This window comes from Protopterus annectens, chromosome 8.part0 (assembly GCF_019279795.1).
Source record: "Protopterus annectens isolate FY-2018-M chromosome 8.part0, PAN1.0, whole genome shotgun sequence".
Lineage (NCBI taxonomy): Eukaryota > Metazoa > Chordata > Ceratodontiformes > Protopteridae > Protopterus > Protopterus annectens.
Genome location: NC_056741.1, coordinates 402,948,367 through 402,969,092, shown reverse-complemented (window position 1 = coordinate 402,969,092; position 20,726 = coordinate 402,948,367). Strand labels below are relative to the sequence as shown.

Sequence of the window (20,726 nt, the reverse complement as noted above, 5' to 3'; positions counted from 1 at the left end):
GAGAGAAATGTTTCCCAGGGCACAGTAGGAGGTATTCCCTAGCGGAAAAATAGGGTGGGTTACTGTTCCAGGCTCTTTCCAATAGTCTGTAAGGACAGGTACTTAGAAACCCAGTTCTAGACTTGACAGGACTAAACATGTTTCTGAAAGTGTCCAAGTTCAAATTGTTGGTGCTGCTCCCCATGCTAAGCTTTTAGACCTTTATGGTAATGCTGGATCTAAACAATGCATGCCTTTCATATTCCAGTTTAATGGTCACAGAGAATTCATGAGGTTTGTGCTAAGGGGTCTTTTCCAGTTTACCCCCTTGTCCATTGGTTTTAGTTGTTGCTAGGAATATTTACAAAATGTCTGGTCCCAGTATTAGCACACTGCAAAACAAAGGGCATTTATGCCTGCCCTTATTTAGAAGATGATTTATTTATTGTATTACAGTTTGATGACTGGGATAGTCCACTGGGCCTGGAAGAGCCCTTTTTCAGTGGAGGCCTGGGGAGAAAAGCTCCACAGAATATTGACAATTATACAAATGTCATAAAGTAGTAACATACTTTTTGCTTTGGTCTCAATCCATGCAGGAGATGATGAGGGATTTGGAGTACACCTTGCAGTGCCTGACTGCTGTAGACATCGCTGTCAGCTTATAGAAGACTCACTTGACCCCCTGATGACCCCCCCCCAAGCTACAGCGTCACCATTTTAGTTGCTCTCCTGGACACAAAGCTATTCAAGGCAGCCTTGCCTATGTAACGAGTGGTAGTGCTCCTCACACACATCTTCAAAAAGCAGTATTTGCAAAATGACAGTGGATGACCTGGCAGTTGCTTTGCCTTTTTGGCTGCATTGCCTCCACCATCTTCCTGATGCCTTTTGCTAAGCTACATATGAGAAAACTGCAGCGGTACATGAGAAATCTGAGTTTAACACCACCAGTGCTTAGAAACCATAATGACTTGTTACCATATGTTAGAGGAGTTGGAGTTTGTATATCTATCTAATCAGTAGCAACTGTTCAGACAGCTCACCCCAAGTAAGACCTCCTACTATGGATGGTTCATGTCAAGCATGAGGGAGCACACCCCTTGGGCCTTGAAGGGTGCAAGGTATCCAGAAAGCAAGCTTCACATAATTGTGAAGGCATTGCTTGCTGTTAACCATGATGTTCTGATGTCCTGGAGACCAGGAGCTCTGAAGGTGGAGACAGGCAAATTCCATCAATGTTGGGATATCGAGAAGCAAGGAGGCACCTGCTCCTTTCCATCTATAGACTGTGGCAGTGCAGATGTGGGACTTGGCATTGAGCTTCAGTCTTCAGCAGTCAGCCACATGCATACCGAGAGAGAACCAATTCCATTGCCAACCATTTGAACAGGATATCGATGAACTGCACAAATGGATGCTCAATAGAGAATGCATTCTATCTGTAGTGGGATAGATAGGGTGTAATAGTCAGAGACCTCTGTTTCCCTAGGGAACAAATTCTCCTCCAGAGCACACAATAGGAAAGGCACTGCAATGGATTGGAGTGTTCTGTACCTCCATGCTTTCCCACCCCCTTCCGTTGCTCTCCAGGGTAATTCTAAAAATAAGGGAGGAGAGGCCAGAATTAGCTCTTCTGGCAAAGGCAGGACTGGTTCTCTTACCTATTCTAATGGCCAAGGAACAGTTGATCTTTCTGCTTCAATAGACAGATGTGAGGGATTCCTAATACACTCGTCTGTTCAACTTGAATTTGGCATTTTGGAGGATTTGTGTGTTCTTCTCTTTAGACAGCAGTTTTCTAAGATGAAGGAGGATAGAAGATCAAAGTGCTAGAAAATTGTGCCTCGTTAAATGCAAAAGCTTCTCTCCAAGTGCCACAAAAGTAACCTGCACCCTAATTAAGGGGGGAATGCTCTTATGGTTTTGAAGTACATATCCAGGCTCTCTTCTCTCTTCTTAAAATGCGTTTCTTTAAAGGCATATTTGTCAGCTGTTTCAACCTGTGCATACCTTTGGATACCCCCTGACTTCCAGACTGTCACAGTTCTTGAGAGAGCATTCCACATTTCAGGCCACATTGGTAGAGTCTTGCTTCAGCTTGGGCCCTTTATTTTAATGTTGGAAAAGGTAACCCCATTAGAGCTCATAGCCCTGGCAGTTATCAGATTCCTGTCTTGGAAAAGATTTTCTAGTAACAGTTACCTCAGCTAAAAGGGTATCAGAATTGCAGCCTTCTCAGAAGTAAGGGACTTTTTTCTTGCACTTGAAAAGAACAGTGTTACCTTGTGTACTAACCCATTTCTTTATGCCAAAAGTAATCACCAAGGTTGTAGTCATTCACCCTAATTATCTGTGTTTCTTTTCTCTGGGGTATAAGTGCTGAAATATTTATATAGAAGAACTGAACAACTTTTTGTAGCATTTGCTGAGTATAAGACAGGCCTACCTATATTCCGACAGATTGTTTCAAATTGGGTAGCTCATTGTTTTCATTTCTGCCATGAACACAATTGAAAGACTGTGCATGACTAAGTATTGTCTCATTTTCCTAGTGCTTCAACCACCAGCATAGCTTTCCTAAAAGGTTAAATACACAAAACATCCTAGCAGCAGCCACTTTGCCCTCTGCCCACACCGTTTCCAAATAGTAAAGACTGGAATACACTGCTTTACCATTAGAGATGTGAACCACTGCCTTCCTGTGCTAGCTACAGTGACTGTTGGATCTGGTAGTTTCCCTTTGTAACATGACTGCAGTAGTGAACCATACACTGAACATAGTACGGTTGTGCAGTCAACTTTAATTGTTTATGGTCATCACTACAGTCCATTTCACACCCACCATCCCTTTTGAAGTTGGAATGGGTACATATCGTACCCTTCTATTCCTTTTGTCTTGACCATTGCACACTTCTCACTGTATGTCTTTTAGTTTTGCACAGAGAACGGTGAGCATCTCACAGGCAGCTAAAGTCAATCTGGGTCTTCCTAGGAGCACAAAAGTCTGTGGTTATACATTTCCAGCCTGTACAGTTGTAGGATGAGAGAGACCCGAAGATGACCAGCAGTATGTTGGCCTGTATATTGGGAGCATGGAGGCATCAGAGGAGAAGGTGATATGCTAGCTTAGAAGGAGGGGCTACTTGCCTTTGAAAGTGTGGCTGGTCCAAACCTCCACCCAGTGCCACATTTCCTGGTGTTATGACTGCAGCAGTATCACACACAAATATATACAGAAACACGGTAAGTTGACAATATAACTGTACTTTTTTCATCTTCAGATCTAGTGACATGCTTTTTTAAACAAATATAGATGTATGCCATTCCTAATTGTCAGATGTTTTGCAAACCTAAAATTGAGCTTTAGTGTATGGTAGTGTGTCCTGCAGGGTAAGGAAGAGTCATTGCACTGATAGAAAGTACAGATACGACTGACTTGTGCAGTTCTGAGCAAGTTACTGAAATATTTTGTTTGAGTTGCTCTTGAAAAAGGAATTAATATGCAATGAGTATTAACTGATCAGCAGAATGGTTAAATAGAGTTTTACTAGTACTAAGTTTAAGCTTAAGCTTGGTGCAAATTTGAATAAGGATACCATGATAGTGTACCATTCAAGTGCAAAATTAGTTGCATTGCTTTGTGAATGATTTTGGAGTGTATTTTACACGCTCAAACTGTGCATCTTGATTGTGAAACACTGCTTGAGCAAAAGTGGTGGTAAAAATTCATAGGTATTATCCATAACTAGCCATGACCCAGCTGCAGTTATTCCTTCCCGCTAGAGATGATGTGGATATAAATTGTTGACGTAACTACAGCTACTGGGTATCGAGGATAGCTGCAGATTCTGGTTAGGCCACACCTACAGGGTGTTTTTTTTTACTTTGAAGTCTCTCATGCTTAGTCAGCCACTAGATATTGCATGTAAAACAATTATATGAAAGTTGTGTATTCATTTAAATGTAAAGCATAATTTAAGTGCCGTATATGATGATACAATTTTTTTTTCAGTGAGTCAACCTGTGAAGAAAACTATCTCCAAATCTGACATTGTTGCTGAATTTCGTGTAAGTGATATTTTATATTGTAAAGTGTATTTGCTGATTTATCTTGGATGATCAGATTGTGGTAAATGTTCACTGGTTTGTAACTTGCAACAGTGTGATGTGTGGCTTTCAAAAACTGGTATTTATTTTGTTATTCAGAAGGTATTTCTACTTAGGATTTGAAAAGTTTCTGAATGTGTTCATACTGGAGCTGGAAGCCTAAGCTTATAGAAGGTGAGGTTCTTGCTGGTGGGGAAGCTGCATATATGTATTAATTGGTCTTAAACATTGCATTAGAGTGGCACGCAGTATAATAGGTGTAAGTACTATCACCATAGTAGTCTGCATGCTTTCGCTTTTTGGGTTTTCCTCGCAAGTAGTGGTGGTACATGTTGCTTCGGTGATATCTGACAGACAAATGAAATTTGTATTTGTGGTGTTTGTCGTCCGTGACTGTTTTCACATACAGAAGGTTAAAAAATCTCTGGGTACCTGTTGGATTGTAAAATCTTCTGGGGGGTGTGTGGATCTTCAGTAATCTTTTTACTAGATGGCCTCCAGTTCCATATGCAGTTTCCATGTTGAACGTGTTCGTCCATTCTCAGATGCTATAATACATTTTTTAATAAATTAAGAAAGAAAAACTCGAGTGTGTACAAAATTTTCATTTCTTAAATAAATTTGTAATATAGTTAAAGCATTGATGAAAGTGAGAGCTCTGGGTTTGACATGGCCTTGTATGTTAAGCAGAGATCACCTCTGAGTAGACGATATGCGACAGAGTATAGCTGGAGTTTTTTAAGGCGGTCAGCGTAGGGCTTCTGCTTTAGGCCTGTGATTCTTTTAGTGAGGTATTTCTGCGGCCTTTCTAGTTGCAGATGTCTTGAGAGGTACATACCAAACGGGGTGTTTTATTCTATAATGGGTCTAATGAGGGATGAGTATAGTGGGACAATGACCTCCTTTTTTTCTGGATGAAAAGCCCTTGGTGATGAGGTGTGCCACATAGAAGGATTTCCTGACTGTTGTGGTGATGTGGTTATCGAAGGTGAGGCCACTGTCCACCTGTTTCTCTGTCTCTTTTCACACTTTCGGTGTTTAGTGTACTGCTACCTATGTGGTAATTCATGGGTACATGTTTTTTCCCAAAGGGGATAACTATACATTTCTTGGCATTGAGCTTGAGCCCATGGCTCTGGCACCAGGCATCTGTTTCTGTAAGATCCTTTTGTAGAGTATCCACATCATTTGGGGATTCAATAATGGCTCCCAGTTTGCAGTCATTTGCGAACTTTGTTAGCCAGAGTCCCTTAGTGTTGGCTTGTACTTCAGAGAAGTAGATGCCAAACAAGAGCAGTCCCAGGACTGATTCCTGAGGTACTCCACTTGTCTGGAGCTGGATTTGGAGTCTGCTACTTTTACAGTGTGGGTTCTGTCAATAAGCCAGTTGGCCACCCATCGAGTGACGTAGGGATTAATGCCCAGCTTATTAAGTCTATCTATGATTCCAGAGTGGGGGATGGTGTCAAAGGCCTTGGCGAGGTCCAGATAGGCTTTGTGGACCGCCTTACCCTCATCCACTGCTCTGGAGAATGATTTGAAGAAGTCTGTCAGGTTCAGGAGACAAGATCGGCCCTTCACAAACCTAAACTGGATGGGGTCCAGTGTTTGAAGGTTGCCAGTGTCTTTGTTTATAAGTTCCATGATAATACTGGAAATACTTTCTGAAAGTTAAGAAAGTTCAGTTACAGATTTGCTGTTCTGAACTGTTTGGAAGTTTCTAGAAGGCCAGTGCTTGCTTGGGCTAAAGGGAAGTCTCTGTGTTCACCAGTGGGAGTGGTTAACACTGAACAGCCTGCCTGTCCCTGGAGGAGTGGTTACTACCTAGAAGCTGTAGTTTTATTGGTCATTTTGGGTCAATTCTAAACTCCTTGATCTCTCTCTCTTAAAACCCGGCTGCCTCATGGTTTTGGCGTCTTTTCAGGCTTGCTAGTTGTTGCTGAAGCACCTACCAAGGGGAGAAAACGCTGAGAGAAGAAAAGGAGCCACTTTTGTGATTCTAAGTATTTTCTTCTGATTTTTAAGTTTTACTGCTTTGCCGCCTATTTTTTGGCATTTTCCGGCTTGCTAAAGTTTATATCTGTAACAGTAACAGTACTTGGAACACATCTAGAGCGTGTTTACTGCATTTCCTGTGTTGCACTTAATTTAAAATCGTTTTTCTCTCTCAAAACTCCATTTTACCTGATTTTGGCCTAGCACTCAAGTGTGGGGTCATTTATTGCACTGTTGTGATCATTTTGCTGCTTGTGTATCTCTGCTACCTTTAAACTACAACAAAAAGAAAAGAAAAAAAAATCTTGCTTTTTTCTCACTTTCTGAAAGTTAATAAAGTTCAGTTACAGATTTGCTGTTTGGAAGTTTCTAGAATGCCAGTGGTTGCTTGGGCTAAAGGGAAGTCTCTCTGTTCACCAGTGGGAGTGGTTAACACTGAACAGCCTGCCTGTTCCTGGAGGAGTGGTTACTACCTAGAAGCTGTAGCTTTATTGGCCATTTTGAGTCAATTCTAAACTCCTTGATCTCTCTCTTAAAACCCTACAACTCTCTTTTTGCGTGGTTTGGCGCACTGAGCAGCGCCGCCTAAACAGGTTTAAACTATTCCAGGCTGCACAAAGTCTGCTCTTCCCTTTTTTCCTTAGAACTGTTCAAACTCTCAAAGTAATAACTCTTATCTTTCTAAAGCCCTGCACTTACTCAGCTCTTATAAGGAAACACTAACTAAAGCACTACTCCCTCCTTGACTTCTCATAAGTATTAGGCTCCCGATTGGTCCTTCCTGATCAAGTGAAAAATCAGTTCCCTTCCCTAATCTGATCAGTAAAAAAACAGTTCCCTATACTAATCTGGTCTGTCCAAGGGTCAGTTTCAAGGTTACTCTCCAGTCCAGCTGGTGAATCTGGGAATTCTGAGGCAGTGTTACAATTGCCTTGTGTACACAGACAACCCTCTCCTCCTTCCAACAAACTCTAATACATTTGAGAGATGCAGTTACACAGCGAAACTGGAGGCAGAGCTCTCTCAACCCAAGACTGGCACAGTCAGTCAGGAGGAAAAGGTAACCACCCACACCACAAATCCAGTCTCACACAGACCTATTGCATCTGCATACCCAACACATAAACACACAAAAACATACTCGAGGCTCTAAATAAAAATCTGCGTAAACAGCAAAGACCTCCTAAGCAGATATCCAAGCAATAGCCACCCCTCAACAATACCCATGAATCACATATCTCACAAAATCAGTGTGCCTCACAGTCACAGCCCTTAAGGCCAAACAACACACCAAATACACTTGTTATAGGGGACTCTATTGTCCAGCACACTGACGTCCTGCTCACCATACTGAACAAGGCGAAGGTCACTGTAAGCTGCCTGTCTGGTGCCAGGATCCGCCACATAATGCAAGCACTCGGGTCACTCCAAAGCAAGTACAAGTATGACTCCGTCATTGTCCATGCTGGTGTGAATGACTTGAGACGTACCTCCCCGGACTACATGAAAAGAGACATAGAGGAGCTCTCTGACCATGTAGCCCAGGCTGGTATGACCCTGACCTTGAGTAGCATCTTGCCCTCACCAAGAATGATGACACAGTATAAAGACAAAATGATCAGTTTCAACAATTGGCTAAAGTATTGGTGTCATTCAAAGGGGATCCAGTGTCTGTCAGCCTGGGATGACATGCTCGACAAGCCACTTTGCTTCGCTAGGGACGGCTTGCACCTGTCACCCTTAGGCTTTCGTATACTGGCCAAGGCTCTTGCCACCCCCATAGTGCCTTTTTTAGGTAAGGCTCAAAGGACAAACCCACCTCCATAGACAACCCAAGGATAAAAATACTAAAGGTAATGCTACTCAGTGCCAGAAGTCTAAACCTCAAGATGCACGCACTCGAGGCTCTCCTCAATATGGAGAAAATCGATGTCTGTGCAGTAACAGAAACCTGGTTCAAGGCTCTTGAGAGTACCCCAGCACTACCAGGTTATAACTCATACCATGCGTTTCGGCCCCAAAACTCGGACCGAAGCACAAAAGGAGGGGGAGTATCTATATTCATCAAAGATACCTACACCTCCAGGTTAGTGGCACTGCACGAAGCATCGGAAACCATCCATGTGCAACTAACAGCGGGCAAAACTGCCTTTCAGTTTGTAGCCTGCTACAGAACACCCTCCCCATTACAGGAACCCCACTTGGCATTCCTGAGAACACTGGAGAATATGAAGGTCTCTTCAAACACTATGTTATTGGGTGACTTCAACTACCCAAGCGTTGACTGGGAAAGCTACTCAAGCCCACACACCCTCACCCAACAGTTCCTTGACTTTATAAACTCTAACGCAATGGAACAACTGGTCACCACTCCCACAAGAGGGAACAACATATTGGACCTGGTCATCACCAACATGGGGACTCTGTTCCACACCAGAGGTACACCCCTCATTGGTAAGATCAGACCATAAACAAATTTCCCTGGACATCCATATCCCGTCCCCACCCCCAGCCAAGGAAATCACTGTAAAGAATTTCTCAAAAGCCAACTTTGCACTTCTCAAGACTGAGGTGGAATCCTTCAAAGCCCCTGGGCCAGAGGATAATACAGCCCAATCTGCAGAATCCTTTACAAATGCATTCTATGAGCACCTGCGGGAATGCATGGATCGTGTTATCCCAAGTAAAACCAAGACTCACTCCTCCAAAAACAGGAGACCGGTCTGGTGGACCCCGGCCATAAATAAGCTATACAACAGAAGGAGGAAGCTACTACATGACAGAGCAAAATCCCAAAAAGGGAAGGCATCTCTGATCAGTATTGGCAAGAAACTTCGATCCCTCATAAAATCATCAAAGGCCAGCTTTGAAAGAAAAATTGCCTTAGACACTAAAGATAATCGCAAGGCCTTCTTTAGTTATGTCAGGAACATGGGCGGAAACTCCCAGATATGCTCTGAATTGTTGCAGAACGGTACAAAATATACCGAACCTACAGACATAGCCAACATCCTGGCAGGCAGATTCAGTGCAAACTTCTTCCCCCCAAAGGAGCAAATGCCTATCCCAACTGAATGTAACCTCCCTGACATCACAGATGCACAGGTGAAAGCTGCCCTCTCCAAAGCAAAAAAACACAGCATCTATGGGACCGGACGGTGTCCCAGGCTGTCTCTTACATGAGCTCCAAGAACAACTGAACCCTCACATTAAGTCACTGTTCAAACTTAGCCTTACTACAGGATATGTATCCAAAGAATGGCGTACAGCTACAGTGGTCCCACTCCACAAAGGTGGTGCCACAACGGACCCCGGAAACTGTCGCCCCATAAGCCTGACTAGTCTGGTCTGTAAAGCTATGGAGCGTATTATCATGGAACTCATAAACAAAGACATTGGGAGCCTCCAGACACTGGACCCTACCCAGTTCGTTTTTTTAAGGACAGATCTTGCCTCTTAAACCTAGTTGATTTCTTTGCAACAGTTACCAAAGCCATAGATGACAGCAAGGTAGTCCACACAGCCTACTTGGACCTCGCAAAAGCCTTCGACACAATACCCCACTCGGGCATCATAAATAAGCTTACCAGCTTAAATATCAACCCCTATATCACAAGATGGGTTGCAAACTGGCTCAGAGATAGAACCCACATGGTCAGAATCGCAGGGGCCATGTCCGAATCCAAACCAGTTACAAGTGGCGTCCCACAGGGCTCAGTTCTGGGACCTTTCTTGTTCGGTATATACTTCTCTGAGGTTCAGGCTAACACAGGGGGATTATGGCTGACAAAGTTCGCAGATGACTGCAAACTGGGGGCCATAATCGAATCTCCAGCTGGCACAAGCATTCTCCAAAAGGGTCTCACAGAGACGGATGCTTGGTGCCAGAGCCACGGCCTCAAGCTAAATGCTAAAAAGTGCATAGTCATCCCCCTTTGGGAAAAAGAAGGTGCCCACAAATTACCACATAGGTGGAAATCCATTAAGTATGGAAGAAGTAATTAGAGATTTGGGGACCAACGTAGATAGTAATCTCTCCTTTGATAATCACGTTGCCAAAGTGGTTAGAAAGACCTTCTATCTAGCCCACCTTATCACGAAAGGGTTCGCATCTAGATCGAGAGGTCATTGTGCCCCTCTACTCGTCACTCATCAGGCCCATAATTGAATACAATGCCCCTTTTGGGATGTACCTTACCCGACACCTGCAGCAACCGGAGAGACCCCAAAAGTACCTCAGCAAGAGGATCATGGGCTACAAACAGATGTCCTATGCAGCTTGACTAAAGAAACTCCAGCTCTACTCAGTTGCTTACCGCCTACTCAGAGGCGATCTATGCCTGATGTACAAAGCCATGTCAAACCCAGAATTAATGGACATGCTCCACCTCAAAAAATCCAAGTCCCTTAGAGCTACACGCTCCAGGGACCTAAACCTCAGCACAAAAATAAATAGGACATGCTGGAGGGACAGATTCATTTCCCAGAGGCTCCCCTCACTCTGGAATAGAATCCCAATTCATGTTAGACATAGCCCCTCGCTGGCCCTCTTCAAGCGAAATCTGGATGCGTGGATGGGAAATTGCAAATTCACCCCTGGGATTTCTTCTGTGTCCCTGCTAGACAGAGGCACAGTAAACGAATCTTAAAATGGTACCTTATGTGACCTAATTTACTGAGGCACAGTAGGCTAATCTAATAGGGAGGCGGAAGCCAAATACACTCTGGTTAGGCTTATAAATGCCCTAGGGCAGATAGCCTAGTATCTACCTATGAACCTATACGTTCCATGGCCTTGCAGATCAGGCTCGTCAGACTGATGGGGCGGTAGTTCCTGTGATCCAAGGTGGATCCCCTTCTTGTGGAGTGGGATAACTGTAGCTGTGTGCCACTCAGTGGGCACAAAGCCTGAGGTGAGGCTATGATTAAACATGACACTTAGGTGAGGTGCCAGTTCATTTTGTAGTTCATGTCGTACACAGCCCGGAATGTCATTTGGTCCCATGGATGCTGTATTCTTAGCTTTGGAGAGTGTGTTTTTTACCTTTGTGGCAGTTATTACTGGGATTTGGCAATCTTCCGGTATTGAGCTGGGCCATTTAGGGGATGAGAGGGGGGTGAAGTTGGCACTGAATTGATCAGCCAGGATATTGGCGGTATCCTAGGGATCAGTATATTTAATGCCTTTCTGTTGTAGCTCAGAGGAGATCCGAGCATTGCCATTTAGATTCTTGACATAGTTATAGAATGCCTTGTGGTTGTCTTTGGAATCTTTGGCAATTTTATTTTTGTAACTAGCTTTGGAGGATTTTATGAGGGATCTCAGCTTCTTACTAAGGCTGGTAAGGGAGTTTTTTGCATCCTGGGATTTTCCTCTTTTATGCAACAGTTTCTTCCTTTTGTTGTAAAGTTTGTTTATGGCAGGGGACCACCAGCTTGGCTTCCTTTTTTTGGAAGAGAGCATCTTGGTTCTATTTGGGATGGCACAATTCATGCATGAGTGGATGTGCTCGTACAGTGCCTTAGTGTAGGATTCGGCTGTCGATCTTTCAGTTCCCGTCTGCATGGGTGTCATGAAGTTTGTCACTTCTGACTTGAGTAGCCAGTTAATGGCAGGGTAGTTGAAATCACCCAGTATTGGGGTGTTTGGTTGTATTTTAATATTTTCCAGTATGTTTAGAAAGGTGTAGTGAGAGTTAGTCTAGTAACCTCCTGTGATCAATGTCTTAAGCTTTTAGCTAAAGACACTATGGTAGGAACGTCCTGTTCTGAAGGACTGCCATCCGTGAAGAAGGCCAAGAAGTCTAGGTCTGATTCTTCTGCTGTGCAACCTCTGCCAGACGTCTCTCCTTAGGCAAGTGAAAGCCCTGAGGTTTGCCCAACTCTGCATTTGGATTCTACTGATGTGACCGTTTCGGAGGCTGGCATGGATCCAGCTTCATGCACGCCCTTGGAGGCCTTGCAAGTGTCTGTTTCAGATGTTGAGGGGGGAACTGCAGCTGATTATTTCTGAGGGGACTAGGGGTGTTCCTCAGATTTTGATCAGGGAGGAAGTTCCGACTACTACTATTGAACGCCATCCAGGGTTGGAACCTTTTAAGTTTTATAAAGAAGCTGTCTCCTTGAAGAATCAAAAAACTAAGCATGTTTCTCCAGCTTTTAAGGACACGCAGCGTAAATGGCAGGATTTTACTTGGAGGTTGTTTAATTCTTTGATGACTTTGAAAACCTCCTCCTTGAGTATCTGTTCCAGCCCTCAGTCCTCCATTAAAAGATCCAGGGAGCAGGATTCTTCTGAGGAATAGGTGGATTCAGATGAAGAACCCCTTGCTTACTCATCTCAGATTCTGGAATCTACTACTTACGACACTCCTTTTAAGGAAATTTCTTTTGGGGACACAATCTCCAGAATGATATAGTTTTTTTAAATGGGATTATGCACAGGTTTCTGAGATACAGAAGAGGTATTCCAAGCTCCTGCAAATGGACTCTTAGACCATCTGCTGTTCCTTCTATTTTGGATGCCTTTTCTACCGTGTCTAAGACTCTTGATTCCCAGCCCCCTGCGGCTAAGAAACTTGATGGGTTTTATAGGGTGCCTGAGGACTGTGAATCTCTTTATAGGTGCCCTTCTGCTGACCTTCCTGTGGTGTCTGTGGCTTTTGACATGCCATCTCAGTTGCTGCCTTTTAAGTTACTTCCTTCTGATAAGGACAGCAGAACTTTGGAAAGTCTAGGTAAGAAGGTTTATACCAGTACTAGGTTCGCTTTTAAGGCCGTCAAGCATCAGACCCCTATGTCCAGGCACATTTTGGCTCATCTTTCCCAGGTTTGTCAGGTAAGTTCTGATCTCCCAGACTCTAGAGAGAAGACTTCTGCTCTTTCTCTGTTAGGGACTTCATCCCAGGTGGCTTGCCACTCTATTAAGTGTAGTTGTGGCGCAGCCAATGCTTCTTTTAGGGATGCTCCTTTGGTTCTCTGATGGAGATGCATCAGCCTTCGGCTTCAACTTTTGCCTGATAAGGCCAAGTTGATGGATGCTCCTCTGGACAACAAACACTTGTTTGGTGAAGCTGCTGTTCTGTGTTTGTCCCTTCAGGATAAGGAAAAGGCCTTACAGGAAGTTAATCATGTTTTTGTTTCTCCTGTGCTTAAATTTCAGAGAAATTGACTCCAGTAACCCAGCCTTTATCCGTAGGCAGTCTCACCTTTCCCTCAAGAGTGAGAAGGGGGCTCCTTCTGTGATAAAGCTACCCAAACATCTGTACCACAGAAGTCTCCTTTTGCTGACAAACCAGGTGCTATCTGACTGTCTTGTTCTTCTCAGCCACATTCCTCTTGCTCTTTCTTTCCCCCTCTCTTCCTTTTTGGTTAAAATTATTCAGGGTTCCTGAGTTCTGTCCATTGTCTGCCTAGGGTATTTTATAGTCTGGAAATCTCTGCCCCCTCAGGAAGAGTTGCCTTTTTTTCCAAGGATGCTTTGGGGTCTCTTGACTCTAACTATTCAGGAAGTTAGTTTCCCACAGTGGGAAGGGATTTTACTCCAGAATGTATTTGGTGTCCAGGAAAGAGGGCACTTGAGACCTATTCTGGACCTCCTGCATCTAAACACTTTTCTGAAGGTCCCCTCTTTTTGATTATCCCTTCAGACTTTGTTCCCTCATCTGCATCCTCAGGCTTATTTAGTGTCTCATATTCCATTTCATCTTCTTTTCAGGAAGTTTTTACGTTTCTCTGTTATTTCCTGGCATTTTCAGTTCTCTGCTTTGCCCTTTGGCTTTTCTACTGCAGCAAGGGTATTGACCAAATGCTTCACTCCTGTGATTGCTTTTTGCAGGCTAAGGGGGATCCAAGCCTTTTCCTACTTGGACGACCTCTTTCAGGCATCCTCTGCAGAGAATTTGCTGCAAAGTCTTCATTTTGCATTTTACCTTCTGCAGAGCTTGGGGTTCACTGTACATTTCAAAAAGTCCTTTATGACTCCTCAGGATCATGTCTTTATGGGGTGCAGGTCCAGACCCTTTCCTATGCTGGCATCTGTGCCTCCTCCCAAGGCCCTAACTCTCAAGCTGATGTCAGTCTTCATCCATGACAGTTTGGTTTCGGTTCCAACCTCGGGACTGACTCGGCTGATAAAACAAGTTCGCGTCAGCCAAAAAACTCTCGAGCTAAGGTTACCCATAGTGCCTTTCTTCCCTTCAGATCTCGTTTGCCGCATAGAATTTAGACGTGTTAGGCTTGCACTCAAGCTGTGTTAAATTGTTTTCACCATTTTTCAAACAAAAATTGCTACTTCTCTATCTAAAACCTCTAGTTAGTCTTAGTCACGCCTTTATATTTAGTTATTCTTGGCGTGCTAGTGTTTTTCCTACTTGTTACCCTTTTTCTGGTATTTCTTTGTACCATAGCTGTTGTAAGCCCCTCCCTTCCGTCTTACCTCTAGGTAGTCTCTAATACCATTGTCAGTATTCTTTCCTACCTCTTTGTCTTACTCTTCTGGGTATACCTGTATTACCATTGCTAATATTTAAAAAAACAAAAAAAAAAAACTTCCTCTATGACTGTGTGTATCTGTGATCACATGAGACTGTCTGGTGATTTGTGCTTGTTAAAATGGCTGACAAAAAAGACACTACTGGCTTTAAATAGTGTGACAAATGTGGCAGGAAGATGGTCACTTACGATAGGCATCTTTCCTGCATATGTTGTTTAGTAGTCCCACATTTGCAGGTCCAACCTCCATGTGAGCTCTGTAAGGGCTTTAGTGCCTGCACTTTAGCAGAGTGTAGGAATAAGCTAATTTTAAAGGGTTTATTAAAAAAAAAAACTTTTTTGGAGGCTTTATCTGAGGTGGAGATGTCAAACCTCCTAGGAACGAATCACAGAAGCAGAGCCACTTGGTCCCAACCGTTCCTCATTCACTTGAACTGAAAATGTGTAAAGCCCAGGTTCATACTGAAATGAAGATTAAACATCGAAACTGGCACAGACATCTTTCTCAGCACCAGAGCCCAGGAACCCCTCCACTCTGCCATCCTTGACCATGGAACCAACTACGACAACCGCCACAGTACAGACCCTCTTGGCACCAACAGTAGCTTCTCCCTTGAAAGTGGTCACTCCTCCCCCATCTCAATCTTTTGATCATTCAACCACTGTACTGAAGGTCGACACTTTAGCCAGGACTCTATATTCCCTGTCCATTGACCCATTTGTTGGACAACAGATCAGTCCATTTATTGACTGGCCAGAATCTCAATCTGGGATGTCTTTTCATTCCACCAGGAGCATTTTGGAGCTTGAATGTAGTGAGACTTGTGAATCAGCTCTAAGCAGCTAGAGGCATTCTAACCCCATTCTAGGACCTCCCTCCCACCTGGTGCTGAGGTTTTTTTCTCCACAGTTTCCATCTTATCTTTCTCCTTCAATATCCCCACAGGATTTGGAGCCCTCGATGCCAGCACCCCTCCTGGTGCCAGCTTCTTCATTAACATTGGTGGATCTCACTATGGTTCCAGAACCTACTCTGTGGACCTCTGATCAGTCGGAGCCGACCCACCCATGAGGCTGTGATTTGGCTGCTGGCACCGGGATCCCTAGTACAGTACAGATTTTTTTCCACGGGGCCGTCTACGGTTCCATTTGCTTTGACAGCTTTGAGTCCTCTCATGTCTCCTTCTCTGGAGGCAGGCTCATTGGAGTAGAGTGTGACTCCAGTTCACTGGTTGTCTTTCTTAGTTCCGGGCTCCCATCCCTCTTTGGGTGGGCCCGTTTTCCAGATTATGGAGAGAGTGCTTGCCTTAGCAGGCTTACTGTTGGCACCCTCAGTGCCGGAATGTCATATTTACATTTCCTCTGGATCACATTTGTCCCAGTCTACTACACTGGGGCAATGGGCACAGGAGTAGCAAGATACCTTACCGCAGGGTACCGTCTCTTCGGTGTCCTGTCTAGACCTTCACTTTGATGAGCCATCCAGTAAGAGATCATACATAAGAAAGCACGTTGATTCACCTAAGGAATGTCTCACTGAAGCTATGGATTATGATGAAGAGGAAGGGTCCCCACAGTTCCCCCTGAAGATGTCTCCTTTGGAGACATCCTAGAAGTCTTAAAACAGAGGGATGACTGGAAGTCCACCAACCCTTCGTCAGAGGAATCCCTATTCTTGCAGGCTTTCCATGCCTGACCCTCTGCTTCCTGGGTGACCCCGCCTGCAGATGAGTTAGTCAAGCTCATCGTGCTTGGAAGGCCCCTGACACCATTGAGCCAACCCCCCGGAGACATGAAAAAATACTCTCCTCTCCAGAGGATCAATCCCACTGGTACAAAGGTTTGGCAGTAGATGCTATGGTGGTGATGGTGGCCACGAAGAAAGAACTCGCAGAGGAGAGTCCTACTGTCCATCATCCAAACCAAGAATCTCAGATGTTGGATAGATTAGGGAAGCGGGTTTATGCTTCAGTGACCTTTGCCATATAGTTGTTGAATTATTTGCACATTTTACCCATCTTCAAAGGGACCTGATCACAGAACTCTCCGAAACCTTAGCAGGAACAGTATCTAAGGAGGTACCCGACAAGGTTACCTCCCAGTTTACCGCCCTAGAGTCCATCTCTATCTCATCCGTGCGGTTGATTGCACATACAACTGAAGGGGCAGCCAGAGCAGCGGGTGCAGGCGTTGTCATGAAACATCACGCCTGAATGCGCTTGTCCGACTTTGCGGACCTCTTCAAGTCTTCCTTCGTCAACGCTCCCATTGATGGTTCTCTGTTTGGCCCAAAAGTTAGACACATTAGCCAGGTGTGACGAGGACGGAAAGACCCTGTCTGATGTGGGCGTACTTTTTCTGCCCCTCAATGATCCTATTCCAGGAATTAGAGAAGTGGAAAGATGTGGTTCAGGAAGTCCCAAGGACCTTTTCGTGACATGTGATGACTTTTCCCCCTGGGGCAGAGGGGGGAACTCATCAGGAAGACGCCCCTCCCATGGCAGAAAAGGCCTGCATAATCAGGGTTCCATGGATTCCTTCTCTGGGCAGCCCTATCAGTGATTCTGAAGAGTGGCCCAATTGCTTGCCTCTGGAAGCAGTCAGGGGACGATTCTCTCTGCTCCACCTAGCCTGGCACTCAATAACATCAGATTCCTGAGTGCAGGAGATAATTACCCAGAGGTTACCATATCCCCTTCTATCTTTATCCGAGGCCGCAGCGAATCCCTGACATTCCACCCAGTCAGAGGGAGGCAGCAGCTCAAGAAATTATAAAACTGCTCGAAAAAATGTCATCCAAACAGTTCCACCAGACCAAATAAGTTTCAGATTTTACTCAAGGTTCTTTTTAGTGCCAAACAAGACGGGGGAGTGGAGGCCAATTGTAGACCTCGGTATCTTTAACAAGTTTGTCAAGCAGCCAAAATTCCAGATGGTCACAATTCAGTCTATCTTTCCATTTCTGGAAAAGGGTGATTGGATGTGCTCGATAGATCTTCAGGGTGCGTATTACCACATAAAAATGGACAAACGCTCCAAAAGTTATCTCCGTTTCCAGCTGGGAGCCAGTCATTAGCAATTTCGAGCACTGCCCTTTGGTCTCTCCACAGCTCCCAGAGTGTTCATTAACTGTATGGCAGTATTAACAGCTCCCTTGAGACTACAAGGATTCTGGGTGTTTACTTAATTATATGATCGGCTCCTTACTGACCCCACCATGCATCTTCTGCTTCACGCCTTGCACTACACCTGACAACAGGCAGGGCTCCTAGGTATATCAAACAAAGAGAAATCAAAACTGGTACTCACTCAATGCTTAGAATTCATTGGAGCAACATTCGACATGAGATCCTGTTTTGTCACCCTTCCTCATCACAGATTACAAAGGCTAAGGTCTCGACTCCAAGCGATACTCTCTCAGGACAAAGTTCCACCTTGCTTGCTCCCAACTACTAGGGTCAATGGCAGCGACACTAGTTCTCCTGGTGAGACTCCACATGAGGCTGCTCCAGTGGCTCCTAGCATCACAGTGGTCTCTATTAACACACCCCATGTCTCACCCAGTCTGCATAACAAACCGTTGCAAGCAGGATCTGAATTGGTGGATGAAGCCAGAAGAGGAATTATGGGGTCACCCCTTTCCTCCCCCTCAACCCAAGGCCGTAGTGCCACAGATGCATCCTTGATGGGGTGGGGGGCATTTTCAAGGAAAGAGACTCCAAGGCACTTGGCCCCCCTTAGAGGCCACTTTGCATATCAGCATCCTAGAACTGAGAAGCAGTGCTTCTGGCGTTGCAAGCATACCAATCTGCCCTTCTGTCAGGGACATTTGCTATCCAGTCAGACATGTCTGTTGTCTGATATATCAACAAACCGGGAGGAACCAGATCCGATCTGTTATGTTGGGAAGCCATGAGAGCATGGCAATGGGCGATAGCCTGCAACTGCTTTCTGATAGCAACACACATTCCTGGGAATTACATTGTGATTGTGGAAAAACAGAGCAGATGCATTCTCCTGCCTCATGAGTGGTCTCTCAGTCCCGTGGTAGTGACAGAGATTTTTCGTCTTTGGGGTCAGCCTTGCTGCTATTTGCATCTCCCATGAACCACAAATGCATCAGATACTTTGCCCGAATCCCCCATTAGGGGGAGTCCCTCAAGGGATGCTGTTGTACATGATTGGCCCCTGGGACTGCTTTTATGCCTTTCCTTCTTTTTCCCCTGATACCACAGTTTGTAAAGAAAGCGCAGTGGTTGAGAAGCAAAGGAATGCTCATTGCACCTTATTGGCCCCGAGAAGTCTGGTTCTCCTTTCTTTGGCCTGACCTAGTTCATCGCCCGTGGACTCTGGACCCGACTCCGGGACTGCTATCTCATCCACAGGAGCTGGTCCACCACAACCTACCAAGTCTCAAGCTGACCTCTTGGTACCTCCACTTCCGGTAATGGCCAAGCAGAATAATCCATCTTCCCCAGTACAAAAGATACTTCTGGCTTCCCGTAAACCATCCACCAGGGAAATTTATCATAGTAAGTGGAACAGATTTGTAATCTGGTCTCTGGGTGGGGGGCTTCACCCCTTTTCAGCCCCGATTAATAGTGTTGGAATATTTCTCAATCTTACTCCATTCAGGAGCCTCAGCTTCTACTATCAGAGTCCATTTAGCAGCTATTTTCAAATTTTCGTAATGGCTTTGACGATTTTTCTTTAATATCTCACTGCCTCTGCAAAACCTTCTTAAAGGGAGTCATGCATTTAAAACCACCCTTCAAAGAACACATTGAATCTTGGCATTTGACATTAGTCCTACAAACTTTGATTCACCAACCCTTTGAGCCAGCAGCCACCTGTTATAAAATTTTTGTCTTGGAAGACTTTATTCCTGGTAGCCATCAATTCAGCCAGGAGACTGTCAGAATTGCAGACCTTGTGTGTAAAGTTCCCATACATCTCTTATCACAAAGAGAGAGTATCCCTTCGGATTAACCACCTCCTTTCTACCAAAAGTTGTCTCAAATTCATATATTAATCAATCCATTGATCTGCCAGTTTTCTTCCCAGATTTTTCAAACAAAGGAGAATATTGTTTGCATTTATTAGATGTACATAGACAATTACGTTTTTACTTAGGACTAATTCATTCAGGAAATTGGACCAATTGTTCCTGTCTTTCAGGGCCTAAATTGGGCAAGTCAGTTTCTAAAGTCATTTTGGCAAAATGGTTGAGAGATTGCATCACCTTTGTTTATCAACAGAATCAAATGAGTTTATCAGCTAAAGTCTAGGCTCATTCCACCAGGTCACTTTCCACTTTAGTAGCCTTTCATTCAAGAGCCTCTATGGACTACATTTGCTCAACAGCTGCTTGGGCGACCCCTCGTACCTTTATCACTCATTACAAATTGGACATGGTCTCCAGGGGCAGAGCATCCCTTGGCTCAATGGTGCTCAGGAATATTCTTCCATAGGGCTTCCCAGGACATAGCTAGGGACTCTGTCCCGACTGGCATGAATAAATGATTAACATTATCAGATAAAGAAGTTATGTTCTTACCATAATGTTCCATCTGTGTTGTCATCTTCATTCTTGACATCCCACCTTCCTTACCTCCTCCAAAGACTTCTGGAGGTCTGGAAGTGTTCCTGGCTATGTGATAGGGCATTTGCTCAGGCAAAGCCTCTGCTTTATTAGGGGAAGTAAATATTGCGGGAAGAAATAAGAAATTGTTATGACTAGGCTTGTAATGGCCCTAGGGCTGATAGCCAAGTACCAACCTATGAACCTGTTACTCTTTTTTACAGGCAAACTTGATCTGAAGGGAAGAGAGGCAGTATGGGTAATCTTAGCTCGAGAGTTTTTTGGCTGGCACAAGCTTTGTTATATTGTCTGAGTCTGTTCTGAGGTCGGAACCGAAACCCAATTGTCAAGAATGAATGAAGATCGACAACACAGATGGAATGTTATAGTAAGAACATAACTTCTTTTTTTTTCCTTTTTCAGTCCCTTTTTCCTTTGACCTCAGTAAAAGCAGGAGAATTTCTCAGAGCACTGGGGGGTCATGATTTCCGTCATTCCTATGCTTCATTTTACCAGACTCTCCATGAGAAAACTTCACTAGTTTCTAAAGTTAGTTTGGCTTTAGTAT

The 20,726-nt window shown here is 44.4% G+C and overlaps 1 protein-coding gene across 1 annotated transcript in view; it reads left to right on the top strand.

Annotated features, from left to right (window-relative positions):
* Window positions 1-20,726, top strand: part of RPRD2 (regulation of nuclear pre-mRNA domain containing 2) — a 2,300,864-nt gene that overhangs the window by 818,753 nt on the left and 1,461,385 nt on the right. The window contains exon 4 of the mRNA XM_044079912.1: window positions 3,995-4,050. Within this exon, the coding sequence (XP_043935847.1) occupies window positions 3,995-4,050 (56 nt within the window). The remainder of the gene's footprint in view (window positions 1-3,994; window positions 4,051-20,726) is intronic.